Below are 19,805 nucleotides of genomic sequence, written 5' to 3'. Positions count from 1 at the left end.
ATATCATTTCTTCCTTTTCTTCAATGTCAAAATTGCCCTTTTGTTTCTCCTTTCTCCCTCTTGTTCTTTAATCAGTTACTTGCTTCCATAACTGCTAGGTTTACACAAGAGTCTTTGGTGAGGGACTTTGTCAAAAATATTTTGAAAGTTTAAATGTACCACGGCAACCAGATGACCTCCACACGCCTGCTAACATTCAAGACGGCTAGTGAGGCAGAAGGTAACTGAGGCAGGAATTATCTTTACAGAATAATCCTTGCAGAAATCATGCTGATTCTCCCTCAGCAAGGCTTGTTCTTCTATATGATTAATAATTTTTGTTTTCCAACAGCTTATCTAGAACAAACTATCAGCCTGTAATTTCCTGGATCCCTTTTAATTTGTCACATTATTTACCTCTCTGATTACTGGGCACAGATGCTGATTTAAATAACAGGTTACATATTTTTGTCAGTTGACCAGCAATTTCACATTTGAGTTCCTTAGGAACTCCTGGGTGGATGTCAGCTGATGCCATTTCTAATCTGTCAACATGCTCTCCATTCAGGAACCTCATCCATTGTGAGGATGAACGCTGGACTACACCAAAAATGGACAGCTTTGAAAAGGCAGCCTTCTATGCTGAAGACATTAATAGTGCTCAGCACAAAGGCCTAGATGGAAGGATGAACACAAATGCAGAGAGCCCAAAGCACTGTGGTGGCTGCCTGTGTGTGCAGAGAAAGGAGACGCAGACACCACACAGAAAGCTCATTTCTACTGAACAGAAAAAAACCCATTTCACATTAACTGGACTGGAAAACGTCTCAGCAGGGCCAGCTCACCTTTAAGGGCCTCTGTGCTCTTACGGTAGCTAAAAGACTGATATTGAAAAATTGGAAGGATACCTGCTCCCCTACTATTCATCAATGGATCGAAGACCTTTTGACCTCATCAACATTCTACTGGATGGCTGAGATGACAATTGCTAACGAATATATTTGTGGATATTTGGAAGTCTTTCCTAGATTTACACAAATAGCAGGTGAAAAATGCAATAGTATAGATCAGTGTTTCTCAAACTATGGATCAGGACCCGCTTGGTGGTCATGACCTGATTTCTGGTGGATCCTGCAGAGCCTCCAATGAAAACATGGGTGATGGAAAGATCAGATGAATTATCTCAAGCCCTGAGGCTATTCAAAAATCAGGGCTAACTACAAGGCTAAGTGCCCTGCAAACAGCTGAGCTCCTGCAGCTTACAAGCTTGTGTAAATATAAGGAGATAAATGTTTGAGCCAGTGGCATAGCTAGCGGGGGCAGGGGCCATCTGCCCTGGGTACCACCCCTGGGGGGGTGTAACACCACAAATGCCCCAACTTTGCTAACATCATGAAGGTTAGGCGTAACCCCATCATGCCATATACCATTGGATGTGGAATTTCCAGTGGAATGCAATGCAAAAAAACGGATTGAAATATCTCTTTTCCATCAAACGTTATGGCCAAAACACCGGAAATCAAAAAGTGCAGGGAACCCTAGAGAAAATGAAACCGAGCCATATTGCACGTTTACTTGCAAGTAGGCGAACATGTCATAGTTCATCTGAAAGGGCGGGCTGAGAGGAATCCAATGACACCAGAATGGTTCTTATCCAATGAAAGCAGTCCCCAAAAAACACCCAAGAAGGAAGTCCCTCCCTCCAAGCAGACAAATGTATTGAGGCCTATGGAAAGCAAAAGTAAGCCACCCGGTCGTGTTTACTCACAAGTAAGCAAACCTGCCTTGGCTCCTGGTCAAGTCAGGCAATGCAGGGCTAGCTGCATGGTCCCAATCTGATGAAAGCGGAGCTCAACAAATGCTCCAGAAGGCAGCCCCCTCCCCCTAAAGAATAAACCAGAGACTGGAACTAGTAAGGTGGGCACTGGGGAGGGCTGAAAATCTCACTGATTTATTTGTGAGGGGGTGTTATTGCAGGCAGCAACCCCCCCCCCCCCAGAATATACCAGAGGCTTGAGCTGGCAAGGTGGGCACTGGGGAAGGCTGAAAATCTCACTGATTTTTTTGTGGGCTACAGAGGCGGGTTACAGAGAAAATTCACTTGGTGAAACAGGGCTGGCTTCCCTTTATTTATCTGTTTTTCCTTAATTTAATTATTTATAATTATTTTATTTTGCTTGATGATGTCACTTCCAGCCATGGCATCACTTCCGGTGGGTCCTGGACAGATTGTCATTCTAAAAAGTGGGTCCCAGTGTTAAAGAACCACTGCCTTAACTTAAAACAGGCCAGTAAGACACGGGGGAGGTGGCGGCACCCTAGTGACCAAAATTCTAGAAATCGTGGCTTTCAGGAATAATACCATCATGTTATATACCATTTGATGCAGAATTTCATCCATTGCTTTGTGGGGAAATATTCACTGTATTTATTTTTATTTTTTAAAAAGTGTATAAAAAGTGAATTAATTAATTAAGCAATTAATAATTGTATAATTATTTAATTATATGGGGTCGTATTAAGTCATATGGGGTGACAAAAATTTATGGGACCCGGGTGTCAAATGACCTAGCTATGCCTCTGGTTTGAGCATCTTTTTTCTGGGTTTTTTCCCCCCCCCCCCCCCAATTCTGTAGTAGGGAAAAGTGGAGGCTGGGTCTATTTTTCCTTTCACAAAAAATGAAAAATAAAAATAAAAAAATTCAAGGCAGGGTGAAATGGCTGCTTTGATGGGCAGGGTAAGGGAGGCCATGAACTGGTGACTGGTGGGCCATAGACTGTGCTGCCCCCTGACTCCTCCCTCAGCCCTCCAGCTGCCTGGCCGCTCTCCCTGCTACCTGCCCCTCCTCTTCTGGCTTGTTTTCCTGGGGTGACCATCTCCTTCCCAAGTGCTGCTGCCAATGATTCTGAGAGTGGAGCAGGAGGCAGCCACCTCCGACCTCCTCCACACCACCTCCGCTGACCACAGTGTTGTTCGAAACTGGCCAGGCAGGGAGGATTCGGTGAGCTTTCAACATCTGCTCCACTCAGCCAGATTAAAAGGAACGGCAGGTGGCCAAGAAGTGAGGCAGTGGCGGGGGGGGGGGTGTTGCTGGCGTTTAGGTGCTCCTCCAGTGTGGGCCAGACCTGAGCCTTGTGACAGCCTTTTCCAGTCTCAGAGAAAGGCCTCTGGCTTCAGGCAATCTGGTTAAGAGCAATGGACTGCCTTGCTATGCCTGGCTTGGAACCGCAGAATGGGAAAATTGGAAGGTTCCTTGGTGGTCACCTGGTCCAAGCACCTGCTCAGTGAGGACAACTGCAATAGCAACCCTGACAGGTGGCCCTCCAGCCTCTTCCTGGAAGCCCTCACTGTAGCAGTGGGGAGCTACGGCCCAAGGCAGAGCTTCTGCGAAAATATCCAACAGACACCACCTTCGCTAGCCGGTTTTCCTTTCCGTTCTTGTTCACAGTGTTCCAACCAGAAGGGGGCCGACTAGACGGTGTGCTCAGCCAGGCATCCTCCCCCTTCAAGGTTTCTCCCCTGGTCCTCAGCACACCACACTGATCTGCGGGTGTTTCTACGGCAACTGTTGCCATAGTAATCTCCAGACCCCTCCTCACACGGCCTGTTGTGCCCTCTGTCCTCAGATCATTCCTGCATGCTTAGGAGTAGTCGTCCAGCCACACATATCCTCCCTCCCTCTCCCATGTATTCGGGGTCTCTCCAGTAGGAAAGATGCAGCGCCCAGATCGCTGCAGGAAGCATTTTTGGTTGTCAGTTTTCATATCACAGATAAATTATTTGTTTTTCACATTTTTATACCGCCCTTACATAAGAACAGCCCCACTGGATCAGGCCATAGGCCCATCTAGTCCAGCTTCCTGTATCTCACAGCGGCCCACCAAATGCTCCAGGGAACACATCAGATGACAAGAGACCAGCAGCCTGGTGCCCTCCCTTGCATCCCTTGCCCTTCCTCCAAGGAGCTCAGGGTAGTGCACAGGGTAGTGTTCCTCCCTTTCTTTTGTCCTCACAACAATCCTGTGGGGTAGGTCAGGGTGAGAGATAATGACTGGCCCAAGGTCCCCCAGGAATTCCATAACTGACCAGCAGCCATCTAGCACTCCTGTCAGGGAAAGGCACTCCCAGGAGAAGGCAGGCTGATCAAGGAGAGTAGCACCTAGTAGTTAGCATGCATGCACCTGTTCTTGCTCCCTGCTCTCCAGTTAATGGACCAGCAGCTGAATGAGGAAAAAACTTTGGTAGCTTTTAACTGCTGCCACCATCCCAGGCTACAGAAAACAGGCAGAGGGGAGTGGTCTGGGAAAACCTCCCTCCCAGGGAGAACCCAGGGGTTCTTTTTAAGAATCAAACCCATAGTAGCGTTTGCAGTGGATTACAGTGGCATCTGGAATCCACTGAATTAGCTGTGAGCACAGACCAGGTAGAATAAGAGTCAAAATAAAACTGGTTTTAATATTAAAAGTCCAAAAGAAAATGAATTAAACAAAATGGGGAAAGAAAGGTGGGTAGTAAAGCAGTTGGGATGCTACCAATAGCATACTCACATCACACAAGGAATTCACAGTCATTACACTTGTGGGTGAGCAAGAGGGTGCCCCCCCCCAACCCGGTTCCCAGTAAATAAGCAATTTAAGGGACTTGCAGAGAACAATGCTCCTGTGGTCAGGGAAAAGTATAGCATTGCTTTGATGATGTCATCAAGTTACCTGATTGCAAAGCGATTCTAATTTATAATTAGAATGTGGATTATATCCAGTCACTGAGCACACGTCAATTCTGGAGGGAGGGTAACCATGTCAGACAGGAAGAGAAGCCAAATCCACCCCCAGCATATGTTTGGGGGAAAATGGAGTTTCCAAACTAAGGGCAAAGGCTTCTTGCAAAGGAGGCCCCCCCCCCCCGGACCTTTTTAGGTTTCTGAACATGCACAGGAGCTTCTGGGGAGTTGGGCAAAAAATGGGGGGACAGGGTATCCCTCACACTCCTGCTCACTCACATCTCGACAAACTGCATCATTTCAGACTCACCTTCAATTTGTGTTCATGCTCCTTGTTGACCCGCGTCAACAGCAGCGCTTTTCTCCTGTTGAGAGCGTCGATGAGTGCATCACACTGGGCAACCAGGCAGGCTTCAAACTCCACACTGTTCTCCTGAGGGGCAAAAGCCCTGTTAGTCACACAAGCAAGAAGGGCTGAAGCAGTTACTCTCCCAAACCGCCGCAAATGAACTCAGAAATAATCTTCCCAAAAACATTCAGAGGATCCTGGATCATTTTTAAGCCAATCTAGGGCCCAGAAAAAGGCCATCTGTCAGTCTCCTAATTCCCCCCTATGGAATCTAACAGAAAAATGCCACGCCATTCTTTGCCACCCTCAGATTTTGTCCTTGCAGCATCTTAATTTTGTTGTCCCCACTGAATGCAAAGCAGCCAATGTACTGCAGGGGCAGATCCAGGTGGACTCATGGGTGCGTAGCCCCCCAAACTGTCACACTAGTGGGGAAGGGAGCCCGCTGGGATGAGAAACAAAGCCAGGCGCCAGGGGAACACCCACTGGATGGGGTGTCCAACAGAGCAGTTGGAATGGGAGCCCAGGTCTACCTGGTAGGTAGATCTGGGTTCCAAGTCTGGGCGGGAGCCCAAGTCTACCCACCCGGCAAACCTCAGCCATGGAGGCCACAAGTTCAACCGGGAGACCAGGCCTACCCACCTGGTTGACCTGGGCTGTGTGGTGTTAAGGTAGTGTTCATGCCCTCCCCAACACAAACACTGGGTCCACCCCTGATGCACTGTGGGTTCCAGAGCTTGGGTGTGAAAGCCAGTCTTCCAACCATTACACCCCACTTTAGGCCCAAGATGACCTGCTCCATGACTTTTCTCAAGAGATTTTGGCAGAATCTGAGTGCTGCATGTCTGGGCTAGTTTGGGAAAGGAGAGACCCACCCGAGGCAGATCCACTGCCTGCCTTGAAAAGACGTCCCTGGAAACTGGAATGCCTGGAGGTCTTACTTGCCTCCTTCCATCCGCTCAGCAGAGGCTGCTCTGTTGAAGGCGGGAAAATGGGTCTCTGGAGAGATTGCTTACATCAGGAGTGTATAAAGTGAGCTGGGGGGAGGTCTTTGGATGGGGAAATGTGTTTCCACAGAGCTGAACGAGGGGAAGAAAGAAACCACTTGAGCAAATTAAAGGTGCTGGCGAGGTCAAGGAGCCAGGGATTTACACTCTCCCTTGATGGATTGCACTCTGCTTGACTCACTGGGAAAGTAATGGATGTGGGGCAACCCCCCCATCATCACTGAAGAGCAAAGCAACCCACAGAGAGTGGAGCAGCAGCACTCTTCCAGCTGAAAGCGCATTCACCCTGAGGGGCTGCAAAGCATTAACCCAGCCAGCAGGGAGAGGGGGGGCAGGGCGCCATGGGAACAGCGCTCTTTCCTTTGACAGAGCAGTGCTGCCCCCTCTCTCCCAACAGAGGCAGCAGTCTCAGGGCCAGGTACACAGATGGAAAAGTTATTCTGAGGGGGCCTATATGCGCGCACCAGGTGGGGGGGGAAGGAGTCCAGAAGCGAAATATAGACAGCCCAATCTGTTTAAAGTTCCAATGTGTTAAATATGAATAAAATAAAATTGCATTCTGCAGTTCTTAAATTAAGTGCTTTGCGGAACGGCTGAAGTACTCGGGGTTTTTGAGAGTAGAAAGATGACAAAGCAGGAGGACATCAGTCAAGCATCTACAAGAACTGGGCACGGTGCATAGAGACAAAGAGTAATTTTTCTCTCTGTCTCATAATAGCATTAGAACTGGGGGGGGGGATATCATCCACTGAACCTCATGGACCAAAGGTTCAGAATGGATAAAAGGAGACCCTTCCCACCGCACATAGTTAATCTGTGGAATTCACTGCCACAAGATTGGTGACAGGAGCGGGCTTAGGTGGGTTTAAAAGTGGATCAGACAAAAGTCATGTAGAGGAGAGATCTACCAGTGCCTACTAGCCACGAGAAGAACCTGTGGAGAGAGGCCCATGTAATTAGTGCCATTTGGGCTTTCCACTGCAGGCATCTCAAGCTCCTGGGTCGGCCCTCCTCCCATTCCTGCTTCCCTTTCACAGCTATCAGAATCAAGCAGTAGCGTAGCCAGAGGCGGCGGCAGTGAGGTAAGTATAGCAGGCGCCAAAACTCCCCATGTAAGTGTCTCCTCCCAGTCACTGTCAGAGCCATTCGGGCAGTGAGGGCAATGTGCAAGTGCCAAACTTACACGGGGAGGTGTGGCGACTGCTGTACTTACTGAGTCACCGCCCCTCTGGCTACATAAGAACATAAGAAGAGCCCAGCCACCTCAGGCTAAATGCCCATCTAGACTAGCTTCCTGTATCTCACACTGGGCCACCAGGTGCCTCAAGGAGCACTCAAGAGAACAAGATACCTGCATCTTGTTGCCACTCCCTTGCACCTGGCATTCTGAAGTAGCCTATTTCTAAAACAAAAAGGTAGTACATACGCATCACGGCTTGTAACCTGTGATGGACTTTTTCCCCCCTAGAAATCAGTTTGATTCCCTTTTAGATACCTTTTAAAGGTATCTAAGCCAGAAGCCATCACCACATGCAGTGGCAAGGAGTTCCACAGTCTAATTACATGTTGGGTATACACTACTGGAATCAAGGCAGTACCTGGATTTGTTGCACCATGTTCCGAAGCTGCACCAGGAACTCTTTGGCTTCCTTGGCCCTGTCTGACAGTCCATTCAGAGCCTGAGACAGCTGGGTCTGTGGGCAAAAAGAAGGAGTGTGTATTAGCAGAGCCCCCAATGCCAGAGGGGTGTGGGTTGATGGCAGCTCCTCAACAGACAAGGAAGTGCACTTGGTATGTGCTCATTGAGCATTCCCTCTCCCAGGGCTGAACTGAGGCACTCCAGGGGATGGAGCTGAGCCCTTGGCTCAAATTCAGGCCAGGCACACAATGAAACCCTGGGTACAAGCCACTGAACTCTCCCTGAAGGATGAAGTGCTGCACCTGAGACAGAATTCAGCTGACTTGCCCAGAGCAGCAGCCACCATCGGTGCAAAAAGAAACCCACACTCTGATCTGCCTGTAGTCACCTGCTGCTTCAATGTCGCAAGAGGCCATTACAAAAAGAGACCAGAAAACCAAGACTCTGGGCTACTCTTAGGTTTCTGGTAGCCACAGAGAGAAAGAGAAAGACGAAGGGCACATTGGTTGCTTGATAAAATAAAAAAGAACTCTCACTAGCCACAATTCACGATGGATGCCACAGACTTGATTAACAAAATAAAACCTGAGTTAGAAAGCGCATGAACACCAACCACTGCGACTCCCTCTGGCTGGGAGAAGGTGGTGGGGACATCTAATCACAGCTATATGAAAGTCCCAGGTTTCCCTGTGGATGTTTATGGTAGGCCCTCACTTCCACCACATGAGAAACCAAACATAGCTGCTGATGTAAACCAAGACATTTCCCACCCACACCATGAGATGGGCCACTCCACTGTCGCCTGCTGCTGTGATGACCGTCACCCTGTGCTCCCCAACTTTCTCTCATGTTTAAAGAACACTGCGTTTCGTTTGGGCAGCAACCTCAAGGAGTGCACCTGCCAGAATGTGCACCTATCCATACATTGAACCCTCATGGAATGTCACATTCCAGCTATTGGGCACCCAGGAAATATTCCATTAAAAAAACACACACACAAACACAATGGTTATCACCCAACATCACTCCTGATTCTGTTCAAGCCACTGCTAGGTTCAGCTGGCAATGACCTCGGAGCTGGAATTTCCAGCTGACATGTTAGCAGAGAAGCTTCGTCTGTCTGAGTGGCAGATTGATTGCTGGAAAGAGCGAGAGCGAGAGTGAGTGAGAGTATAAAATGGAGCTGAATTACTGCAACTACCCCTTGCCATCAATTGTTTGCATATTATGTAAACTGGGTGGAGAGGGGATGATTCACTGCCTGTCCAATTTCTGAGATACATCAGTGTAGCCAGGGAGGCTTTTCAGTCTAACAGAGAGTTTGGACATTCTTCTGGATGTGTTCACATTTACAGCCAAGCCCAGATCTCACCCCCTCTCAAGATGCAAGCAAGGCCTGGTATCATGAGCATAGAAAGGTGCCAGTCAGGATGTTGGGTCCTCTGGTCCTGGACTCCGGTTCTCCAAGGGCTCAGGCAGGATCCTTTCCAGATCATGTACTCCTTCAGGATCCTTCAGCCTTAGATGCCAGAGACAGAAGTCCTTCTGCACACAAAGCCTCAGCATAAGCTCTACCATCTCTAAGCCAGGGCTCCTCAGCACTCTGGGCGACTTTTTGGCAACCATGAAATTTTGATGGTGGTCCTGGGGAAGGGGAGCAAAGTGCCTCACCCCTCCCAAAAGAACTCTGCTGCACTCCATAAGAACAGCCCCACTGGATCAGGCCATAGGCCCATCTAATCCAGCTTCCTATATCTCACAGCGGCCCACCAAATGCCCCAGGGAGCACACCAGATAACAAGAGACCTCATTCTGGTGCCCTCCCTGCATCTGGCATTCTGACATAGCCCATTTCTAAAATCAGGTGGTTGCACATGCACATCATGGCTTGTAACCTGTAATGGATTTTTCCTCCAGAAACTTGTCCAATCCCCTTTTAAAGGCATCCAGGCCAGATGCTGTCACCACATCCTGTGGCAAGGAGTTCCACAGACCAACCACACGCTGTGTAAAGAAATATTTTCTTTTGTCTGTCCTAACCCTCCCAACACTCAATTTTAGTGGATGTCCCCTGATTCTGGTGTTATGTGAGAGTGTAAAGAGGATCTCTCTATCCACTTTATCCTTCCCCTGCATAATTCTGTATGTTTCAATCGTGTCCCCCTCAGGCGTCTCTTTTCTAGGCTGAAGAGGCCTAAACACTGTAGCCTTTCCTCATAAGGAAGGTGCCCCAGCCCAGTAATCATTTTGGTTGCTCTCTTTTGTACCTTTTCCATTTCCACTATGTCCTTTTTGAGATGTGGCGACCAGAACGGAACACAATACTAGGTGTGGCCTTACCATCGATTTGTACAACGGCATTACAATATTAGCTGTTTTGTTCTCAATACCTTTTCTAATGATCCCAAACATAGAATTGGCCTTCTTTACTCCCGCCGCACATTGGGTCGACACTTTCATCGACTTGTCCACCTCCACCCCAAGATCTCTCTCCTGATCTGCCACAGACAGCTCAGAACCCATCAGCCTATAGGTGAAGCTTTGATTTTCCCCCCAATGTGCATGACTTTACACTTACTGACATTGAAGCGCATCTGCCATTTTGCTGCCCATTCTGCCAGTTTGGAGAGATCCTTCTGGAGCTCCTCACAATCACTTTTGGTCTTCACCACTCGGAAAAGTTTGGTGTCATCTGCAAACTTAGCCACCTCACTGCTCAATCCTGTCTCCAGGTCATTTATGAAGAGGTTGAAGAGCACTGGTCCCAGGACAGATCCTTGGGGCACACCGCTTTTCACCACTCTCCATTGTGAAAATTGCCCATTGACACCCACTCTCTGTTTTCTGGAATTCAACCAGTTCTCAATCCATGAGAGGACCTGTCCTCTAATTCCCTGACTGTGGAGTTTTTTCAGTAGCCTTTGGTGAGGGACTGTGTCGAATGCCTTCTGAAAGTCCAGATATATAATGTCCACGGGTTCTCCCGCATCCACATGCCTGTTGACCTTTTCAAAGAATTCTAAAAGGTTTGTGAGGCAAGACTTACCCTTACAGAAGCCATGCTGACTCTCCCTCAGCAAGGCCTGTTCGTCCATGTGTTTTGAGATCCTATCTTTGATGTGGCATTCCACCATCTTACCCGGTATAGATGTTAGGCTGACTGGCCTATAGTTTCCCGGGTCCCCTCTCCTTCCCTTTTTAAAAATCGGTGTGACATTTGCTATCCTCCAGTCCTCTGGCACTGTGGCAGTTTTGAGGGACAAGTTGCATTGCATCCGCCCCTCTTTTAGCTTTCTCGAGGTTTGCTCAGTTCATGCATTCCCTTCAGAATCATTGCTGGGAAAAATGTGGTCACCCTAAATATGGGACACTTTTCCAGCTCATAGAATCGAACCTTCTTGAGGGGCAGAATAATCCAGACAGATCTGAAGGTGGGGAGAGCTCCTCTGTTTCTCAGGGCCCACTGTTCCCATCACAGCTGAGTTGCGGCAGGCATCTACTTCAACCCTCCTGATTAGGTGGGCTGATTAGCTGTGCCACCGAGGTGGGAGATTTTATTGTGTTGCTACCGGCGGCATTTTGTTCTGTGTGCCTGTATGACAGAGGCATATGAGTCATATGAGGGCCTGTATGCTACTGAATCATAAATTTTTATGCTGCTTTTATGATGCATGTGGTAAAGAATTTTTGAAATAAATAACCAACAGATTAGCTGGCACAGAAAAATAATGTCAAAGCCCATGACAGTATTAAGCTAAGTAGGTGTAGATGAGGGACAGCCTGGCAGCCTCACAAAAGCCAGTCTGAGCTCTTTGGAAGAAGAGAAGCTACAAATCCTAACCAGGCTTTTTCCAAGGAGCTCAGAGCAGGGTAGGGCTGCCTCTTATTCCCACATACCTTCAAATTCCCTCAAGTGCACATGCTACCCATGTCTTAGAGCCCACCCAATAACAGCCCCTTGTGGGGTGCTCGACACTGCTCTGGTACTAAGGGTTCAGGGCCCAGACTAGCAGAGCCGTAACTAGGACACTGCCTGAGGGATACCTGCCCCAGGCACTCTGCCAAGCAGGGACGCATAACTGCCCCCAGTCTCTAGTTAGAAAGTACTGGCCAAGTTTGTGGGTGATAACAAACTTTTCCAAGTGGAAAAGACCAGAAGAGATTGTGAAGAGCTCCACAAGGATCTCACCAGACTGGGCACCAAACAGCAGATGCGTTTCAATTTAAGTAAATGTGAAGTCATGCACATTGGGGCAAAAAATCAAAACTTTACATATAAGCTAATGGGTTCTGAGCTGTCTATGATTGATCAGGGGAGTGATCTTGGGGTACTGGTGGACAGCTCGATGAGAGTGTCGACCCATTGTGCGGCGGCAGTGAAGAAGGCCAATTCTTCACTGGGAAGAATTGGGATCATTAGGAAAGGTATTGAGAATAAGACGGCTAATATTATAATAGTGTTGTACAAATCGATGGAAAGGCCACACCTGGAGTATTGCATCCAGTTCTGGCTGCCAATCTCAAAAAGGATATAGTGGAAATGGAAAAGGTGCAAAAGCGATGATTACTGGGCTGGGACACCTTCCTTATGAGGAAAGTCTACAGCGATTGGGGCTCTTCAGTCTAGAAAAGAGGCGCCTAAGTGGGAACATGTTTGAGACAGCCAAAATTATGCATGGGATAGATACAATGGATAGAGAGACACTCTTTTCCCTCTCACATAACACCAGAACCAAGGAAAATCCACTAAAATTGAGTGCTGGGATAGCTGGGACAGACAAAAGAAAATATTTCTTTACCCAGCGTGTAATTAGTCTGTGGGACTCCTTGCCACAGGAAGTAGTGGTGGCGTCTTGCCTAGATGCCTTTAAGAGGGTATTGGACAAATTTTTAGAGGAAAAGTTCATCACGGGTTACAAGTCATGGTAGGTATGTGCAAGCTCCTGGTTATAGAAGTAGGCTACCTCAGATTGCCAGGTGCAGGGGAGGGCACCAGGATGCAGATTGTGTCTTGTTGTCTGGTGTGCTGCCTGGGGCATTTGGTGGGCCGCTGTGAGATGCAGGAAGCTGGACTAGATGGACCTTTGGCCTGATCCAGTGGGGCTCTTCTTATGTTCAGAGGAGGCACTGGTGACTTCGTCCCCCACCCCGGTTCCTTCTCCGTGGAGATGTGCAAGGCAGTCACTTCTAGGTTTTCCCCAGAGGTGGAGGTGCTGGCGGCTTTGCATGCCCCGTTTCTTCTCCTCTGGAGGCTCCCAGCTTCCACAGAGAAGGAATGGAGCATGCGAAGAGCCCGCAATGAGCACCCCCTCCTCCAGGAAGAACCTGGAACTGATGTGACGATGTCAAGTGACATCATGACACCACTGCCCCGGGTGCTGGGGTAGTTCATTATGGCTCTGCAGCCCTTGCCCTGACCAACTCCTGATGCAACCCCTAATGGTATACAGTATGAACAGAAAGATAATTTTGACTCCCACCTAATGCTAAAATGGGGATCACCCAATGAACCAAATGGCAACAGATTTGAGATAAATGGAAATTCTTTCCTCCGCAAAATGCATAATTAGCATATGGAATGCTGTAAGTAATTAGTCATAGGATGCTGTAAGAACATAAGAACATAAGAAGAGCCTTGCTGGATCAGGCCAAAGGCCCATCTAGTCCAGCTTCCTGTATCTCACAGTGGCCCACCAAATGTCCCAGGGAGCACACAAGACAACAATCTGCGTCCCAGTGCCCTCCCCTGCTTCTGGCAATCAGAGGTAGCCTCTAAAACCAGGAGCTTGCACACACCACTATGACTTGTAACCCGTAATGAACTTTTCCTCCAGAAATTTGTCCAATCCCCTCTTAAAGGCATCCAGGCAAGATACCACCACTTCTTCCTGTGGCAAAGAGTTCCACAGACTAATTACTATGATGAGCATTGGTTTAGATGGATTGAAAGAAAGATGGATTTGTGTAAGAGAGCAAAACCTCCATAGATAGAGGCACTGTACCTAATAGAGTAGCACATACTGGGAACAAGGAAAGGTCCTCTCCATCCCCTTCTCATCAACTTTCAGAAGCATCTGGCTGGCTACTGCTGATCACAGAAGGCTGGACTAGAAGACAGATCTCTGGTCTGAGATCTTAAGCTTGGAGGGCAGGCGGAAGGGGAGGCTCCAGGTTCACCAGCTGGCTACTAACAAAGAGGGTTCTCCAATGCACTTCAGAATGAGGTGTCCATTTTGGCACAGGAGGTGAGAGGAAAGTACAGCTGGTGTGAGTGTACACAGCTGTGTGGGTTCACATGATGGAACAATCACTCCATTGGTCAGCCATGTTTGTCCAGGCAGCTCTTAAGGATCTCCAGGGATTCCATAGCATCCCTAGCAAGACCTTTGACAATGCATTCATATCCACTCTGCTACAAAATCCTTTCCAGTGTCTTTGTAGGGTTTATTCTGCTCTGTTAACCTTCTCCCCCACCCCCACCCTGCAATATTTTCTCTGTTTGCATAATGAGAAAGGAGGCAGAAATAGGATTTGGAGTAGGAGCAAACATCATCAGTGCGCAGTGAGTGGAAATCATGGGTTAAAGCTTCTTCCTCTCTCTCCCTCCAGCCCTAGAAAAGGAGCCTGGGTCCAGCAGCTTGGAGGCAGGTGTGGGGGTGGGGAAGAGGGGTGCAACGTAATGGACTGGAAAATGACATTGTCTCTGCAGAAGGACTTAATGCAATCCTTTGCCATTTCTTTCCTGGATAATTCATAGCAACGTCGTCATTCAAGGCAGAGAGCTAATCAAAGGAAGGGTCCCTGATGAAAACCCTGCCAACTCTGCCTCACTCCCCCCCTCCCCCACAAAGTAATTAAAAAATCACTGAGGCTAATGGGAAGCTGTGGGGCTAAGATTCTCCAAGAGCTACAGAGGCTGAGCCTGAACACAATCCGTTCAAGTAGCAATGGGAAGACTCCAGGCGTGTGGGATCAATCTGGTGTTTTAATTAGAATCCCAAGGACCACAGCAACAGGAGTCAGTGGGTCAGACTAATGACCCACTGCACTCCATGAGCTGCACACTGATCTGCTTTCTGGCTGCCCTTAAAGTCAGGGATAATTTGAAGTATGAGCCTCATGGAGGTTTCAGCAGGTGAGATCTGTACTGCGGTATAAGCTCGGGTCAAAATCATCTCTTCTTAAAAAACAAAGGGGATTTGTGACTTTGGCATGCAGAAGCTACTACATCTTCTAATCTAATACATCACAACCACTGATTTTGTTATATCCTCGACAACTGTTCATATGGGCCATTGCCTCTGTTTTCTGGCACTTGTTCCAGAGAAATAACCGTCCCCATCTGAGTGGGGTTGAGTGGAAGCACTGAGTGGGGTTGAGTGGAGCTGTAGGAGTTTGGAGCACCGCAGCTGAAAATTGCTGAAGACTCTTCTAGGGTCCACAGCTCTGTTTTTAAGGGCACAATCCTAACCAGGTCTACTCAGAAGTCCTATTGTGTTTAATGGGGCTTACTCTCAGGAAAGTGTGGTTAGGATAGCAGCCTTAGGCAATTACTTGTAGTAACGAATTGTCTGAGATACAGAACCTGGAAGAATCTCCCAGAAGCTGGAAGTGACATTGCAAGAGGCAAAGACCATTGAGAAGACCATAGAGGTCAGTGAGTTGAGAGAAGAAAAACTGAATATCACTGACTTAGGTATTAGAGTTCCTGTATATCAATCGAGCCTTAGCTCAGCAGCTCAGCAGCTCCCAGCTTTTCATGTAGAAGGTCCCTGGTATCACCAGGTAAGGCTGGGATAAACAACTTCTCAAGCATTTCTCTAAGCCTGCAGTGAGACACAGCAGCAAAGAAGGCAAATGCAATTCTAGCCTGCATCAGCAGAAGTATAATATCCAGATCACGAGAAGTAATGGTGTTATTCTAATGTGCTCAGGTGAGGCTTGGGTCACTATAGAACAGTGATTTTCAACCTTTTTCGTCTCATGGCACACTGACAAGGTACTAAAATTGTCAAGGCACATCATCAGTCTTTCGACAAGGCACATTGTACTGCCAGCGGGGAAATCACATCCCCCAATGGCCATAATAATAAATGACCCTCCCCCAAACTCCCGCAGCACATCTGCAGACCATTCACAACACACCAGTGTGTCACAGCACAGTGGTTGAAAATGGCTGCCATAGAACATGGGGTTCAGTTCTGAGTGTCACAGTTTAAGGGGGGTATTGACAAACTGGAGCGGGTCCAGCTGAGAAAGGCTAAGATGCAAAGGGGACTGGAGACCATATCCTGTGAGGAAAGGTTGAAGGAGTCAGGCAGGAGTTTAGTTTGGAGACGAGAAGCTTAAGAGGGGACATGATAATTATTTACAAATTTTAGAGGGCTGTAGTTGAAGATGTAGTTGATTTGGTCTTAGTTGCTTTGAAGGCAGTGGCGTACCCGGGGCTGTGGCACCCTGGACAGCTATGCTGTGACACCACATGATGTCACATGACATCATGGATCATCACGTGATGTCACTTCCTGGTTCTCCCAAAGGAGCTGGCCTCCTCCTCTTTGTATTTTGCTAACATGAAGAGAAGGAGCCCATCAAAAATTGCTGCAGCCACTTCCTGAGTCATGGCGTGGCTGCGGCTCATGGGCACTCACAGCTCGGGAAGTGACTGGGACCCAGGAAGTGACTGCAGTGCACATGTACTCACCCACTCCAAGTGGCACCCAGGGCATGCGCCCTGCTTTGTCATACCCTAGATATGCCACCGTTTGAAGAACAAGACCAGGACAAATGGGTTTAAACTACAGCACCAGAGATTTTGATTAAATACTAGGAAGAACCCCCTTGTGGTGTGAACTGTTCAGCAGTGGAACTGTCTGCCTCGGAAGGTGGTGGACTCTTCATCCCTAGAGATATATAAGCAGAGGCTGAACATCCATCGGTAAAGCAGCTACCACGTTTTCCAGACTCACAAAGAGAGTCTGGTCCAACAAGAAGCTGATGGAACATACCAAGATCCAGGTCTACAGAGCTTGCGTCCTGAGTACACTTCTGTACTGCAGCGAGTCATGGACTCTTCGCTCACAACAGGAAACTGAACGCTTTCCACATGCGCTGCCTCCGACGCATCCTCGGCATCACCTGGCAGGACAAAGTTCCTAACAACACAGTCCTGGAACGAGCTGGAATCCCTAGCATGTATGCATTGCTGAAACAGAGACGCCTGCGTTGGCTCGGTCATGTTGTGAGAATGGTTGATGGGCGGATCCCAAAGGATCTCCTCTATGGAGAACTCGTGCAAGGAAAGCGCCCTACAGGTAGACCACAGCTGTGATACAAGGACATCTGCAAGATGGATCTGAAGGCCTTAGGGATGGACCTCAACAGGTGGGAAACCCTGGCCTCTGAGTGTCCCGCTTGGAAGCAGGCTGTGCAGCATGGCCTTTCACAGTTTGAAGAGACACTTGGCCAACAGTCTGAGGCAAAGAGGCAAAGAAGGAAGGCCCACAGCCAGGGAGACAGACCAGGGACAGACTGCACTTGCTCCCAGTGTGGAAGGGATTGTCACTCCCGAGTTGGCCTTTTCAGCCACACTCAACACTGTTCCAGAACCATCATTCAGAGTGCGATACCATAGTCTTTCGAGACTGAAGGTTGCCAACACACACACAGGGGAGTTGTGGCCATGGATGGCTAGCAGCGGCAGGGGGTTGTACGTGTTGATCTTGTAGGTCCCCTGCAACTCTGTGATTCTGTGGAACCTTGGAAAGTCACTGTCAGTCAATTCAGAGTCTAAAGATGGACCAAAGGGCTGGCCCTGGAGAAGGCATGCCCCACACGCCCCCCCTTTAGGAGCCAATGCTAGGGCTGTCCCTCCAACAAACTAGGTTTTGTCATGTGCACATGTCATGTGTCGTGAGTTCCACAGACTAATTACATGCTGGGTAAAGAAATATTTTCTTTTGTCTGTTCTCCCAAAACAAAATCTGAATAGGTCTGAATTGCAGCCTCTGTGTACCACGTACCCAGCTTCATCCAGTGAATGTCAGCCAGGATGTACTTTAATAAGGCAGATCCTTATTATTCCCATTTTAGAAACTGGGGCTGAGGCTGTATGATTTGAGGCTGAGGCTGTATGTCACCCAATGAATCTAGGCCTGATCGGAGATCCGAAGCCAGCAGACTCCCAGATTCAAGTCCAAGTCAGGAAACTACCTGGGGAATTTACACAAGTAACAGAAGGTTGAAGGCTAGGGAAACTCTAAGATTCACATGAGAGGGAAAGAAAAGAGGATGCTACTTCTTCAAGGCTTCGCACCAGGCATTGACGTCAAGGCTGCCCCATCTTCAAACCCTCCCTCCTTCACTCCAAGCAGCTTTCATTCAAGTGCTCAGAGCTGGGGTGGGATTATGGGAATTTCCAGGCAGTGGCTCCAGTGGGTATGTGGGTGGGCCTCACAGTGCTGAAGGGCTACAAAACGGTGGCTCAAGGGAAGATTACTTTTGTAATTGAACAGGAATAGCACTACTAAGCTCTCTTGCCCCCTCCTCTCTGTCTCTTCCCAACCTGTCCACAGATCCCAGAACTCCAGGGCCAACTCCGCCAGCCCCAAAGGAACCCTGCCCTCAGATGACCTTGGAGCCGCAGCAAGGAAGAACTCGGAAGCATCCTGTGGTCTCTTCTGCAAGAGGCTGCACAGATTGCAATTAGCCGGCTGTCTTTGTGCCTGGATGCCAAGTGTTGCTTTGGGGAGAAATGAGATTAGTGGAGCAGAGAGAAGGCTCCTCCAGGGAGGACAGAAACATCAGGGTGGGAGGGGGAGGCAGGGAAAAAATGAGAGAGCAGGAGGAGGATTTGATGAAAGCTGAAGCAGCAAAGGACCTCCAACACCAGCAGAGAGCGGAAGGCAAACACAGTTTCCTCCAGAAATGGGTGTATCTCTTTCTCCTGCGATGTCATGTTTGTTCAACATTTGACAGAGGAGAATCAAAATTACACACCTTAATGTGTTTGTCTGGTGTGTCCATTTGTTGTGTCGACTTCCACCTTTGCTTTCTCACAAGCACACCTACACAATCCATGCTGCTGCTTGCATATCAGACTCAAATATGGGTGGCCTCAAGGACAAAGGGTAAGAACATAAAAAGAGTCCCGCTGGATCAGGCCAAAGGCCCATCTAATCCAGCTTCCTGTGTCTCGCAGTGACCCACCAGATGGCTCAAGACCACAAGATCCCTGTATCCTGTTGCCACTCGCTTGCATGTGGCATGCTGAGGTAGCCCAGTTCCAAAACCAGAAGGTTGCGCATGCCCATCAAGTCTCATAACCTGTGGTGGACCTTTCCTCCAGAAATCTGTTCAATGCCCTTTTAAAGACCTTTAAACCTTCAGGTAGCATGACCACATCCTGAGGCAAGGAGTTCCACTAATTACATGCTGAGTAAAGAAACATTTTCTTTTGTCTGTTCTCCCAAAACAAAATTTTAGTGGCTGTCCCCCAATTCTGGTTTTGTGTGAGAGGGAAAAGAACATCCCCCTATCCACTTTATCCATCCCATGCATAATTTTATATGTCTCAATCATGTCTTCCTTCAGGTGCCTTCTTTCTAGACCAGGAGTACCCAAACCCCGGCCCTGGGGCCACTTGTGGCCCTTGAGGACCCCCAATCACGGCCCGCTAAAAGCCCCCAGTCTCCAATGAGCTCTGGCCCTCCAGAGACTTGCTGGAGCCTGTGCTGGCCTGATGCAACTGCTCTCAGCATGACGGCCAATTTTTCAACCTCTTGTGTGAGCTGTGGGACAAGGGTTCCCTCCACTGCTTGCTGTTTCACATCTGTGATGCAGCAGCGGCAGCAAAGGAAAGGCAGGCCTTGCTTTGTGCAAGGCCTTTTATAGGCCATGAGCTATTGCAAGACCTTCATTCATTCACATAAGTTCCATCTCTAATGTATTCATTTATGTAAATTTATTCAAATTTGAAATGTAAATTAACTCTTTGTCACAGTGTCAGAGACACAGTAATAACACAGTGTCAGAGAGATGATGTGGCCCTCCTGCCAAAAAGTTTGGGTACCCCTGTTCTAGACTGAAGAGCCCCAAATGCTGCAGCTCTT

At 48.4% G+C, this 19,805-nt stretch overlaps 1 protein-coding gene across 1 annotated transcript in view; it reads right to left on the bottom strand.

Moving 5' to 3' along the window:
• The window catches only part of TRIM9 (tripartite motif containing 9), a 65,436-nt gene that overhangs the window by 29,589 nt on the left and 16,042 nt on the right, over window positions 1–19,805 (bottom strand). The window contains exons 2-3 of the mRNA XM_066611638.1: window positions 7,655–7,750; window positions 5,011–5,133 (exon numbers count right to left, since the gene is read on the bottom strand). Of these exons, the coding sequence (XP_066467735.1) occupies window positions 5,011–5,133; window positions 7,655–7,750 (219 nt within the window). The remainder of the gene's footprint in view (window positions 1–5,010; window positions 5,134–7,654; window positions 7,751–19,805) is intronic.

The sequence above is a fragment of the Tiliqua scincoides genome, chromosome 1 (assembly GCF_035046505.1).
Source record: "Tiliqua scincoides isolate rTilSci1 chromosome 1, rTilSci1.hap2, whole genome shotgun sequence".
Lineage (NCBI taxonomy): Eukaryota > Metazoa > Chordata > Lepidosauria > Squamata > Scincidae > Tiliqua > Tiliqua scincoides.
This window is presented reverse-complemented; position numbering and strand designations above follow the sequence as displayed.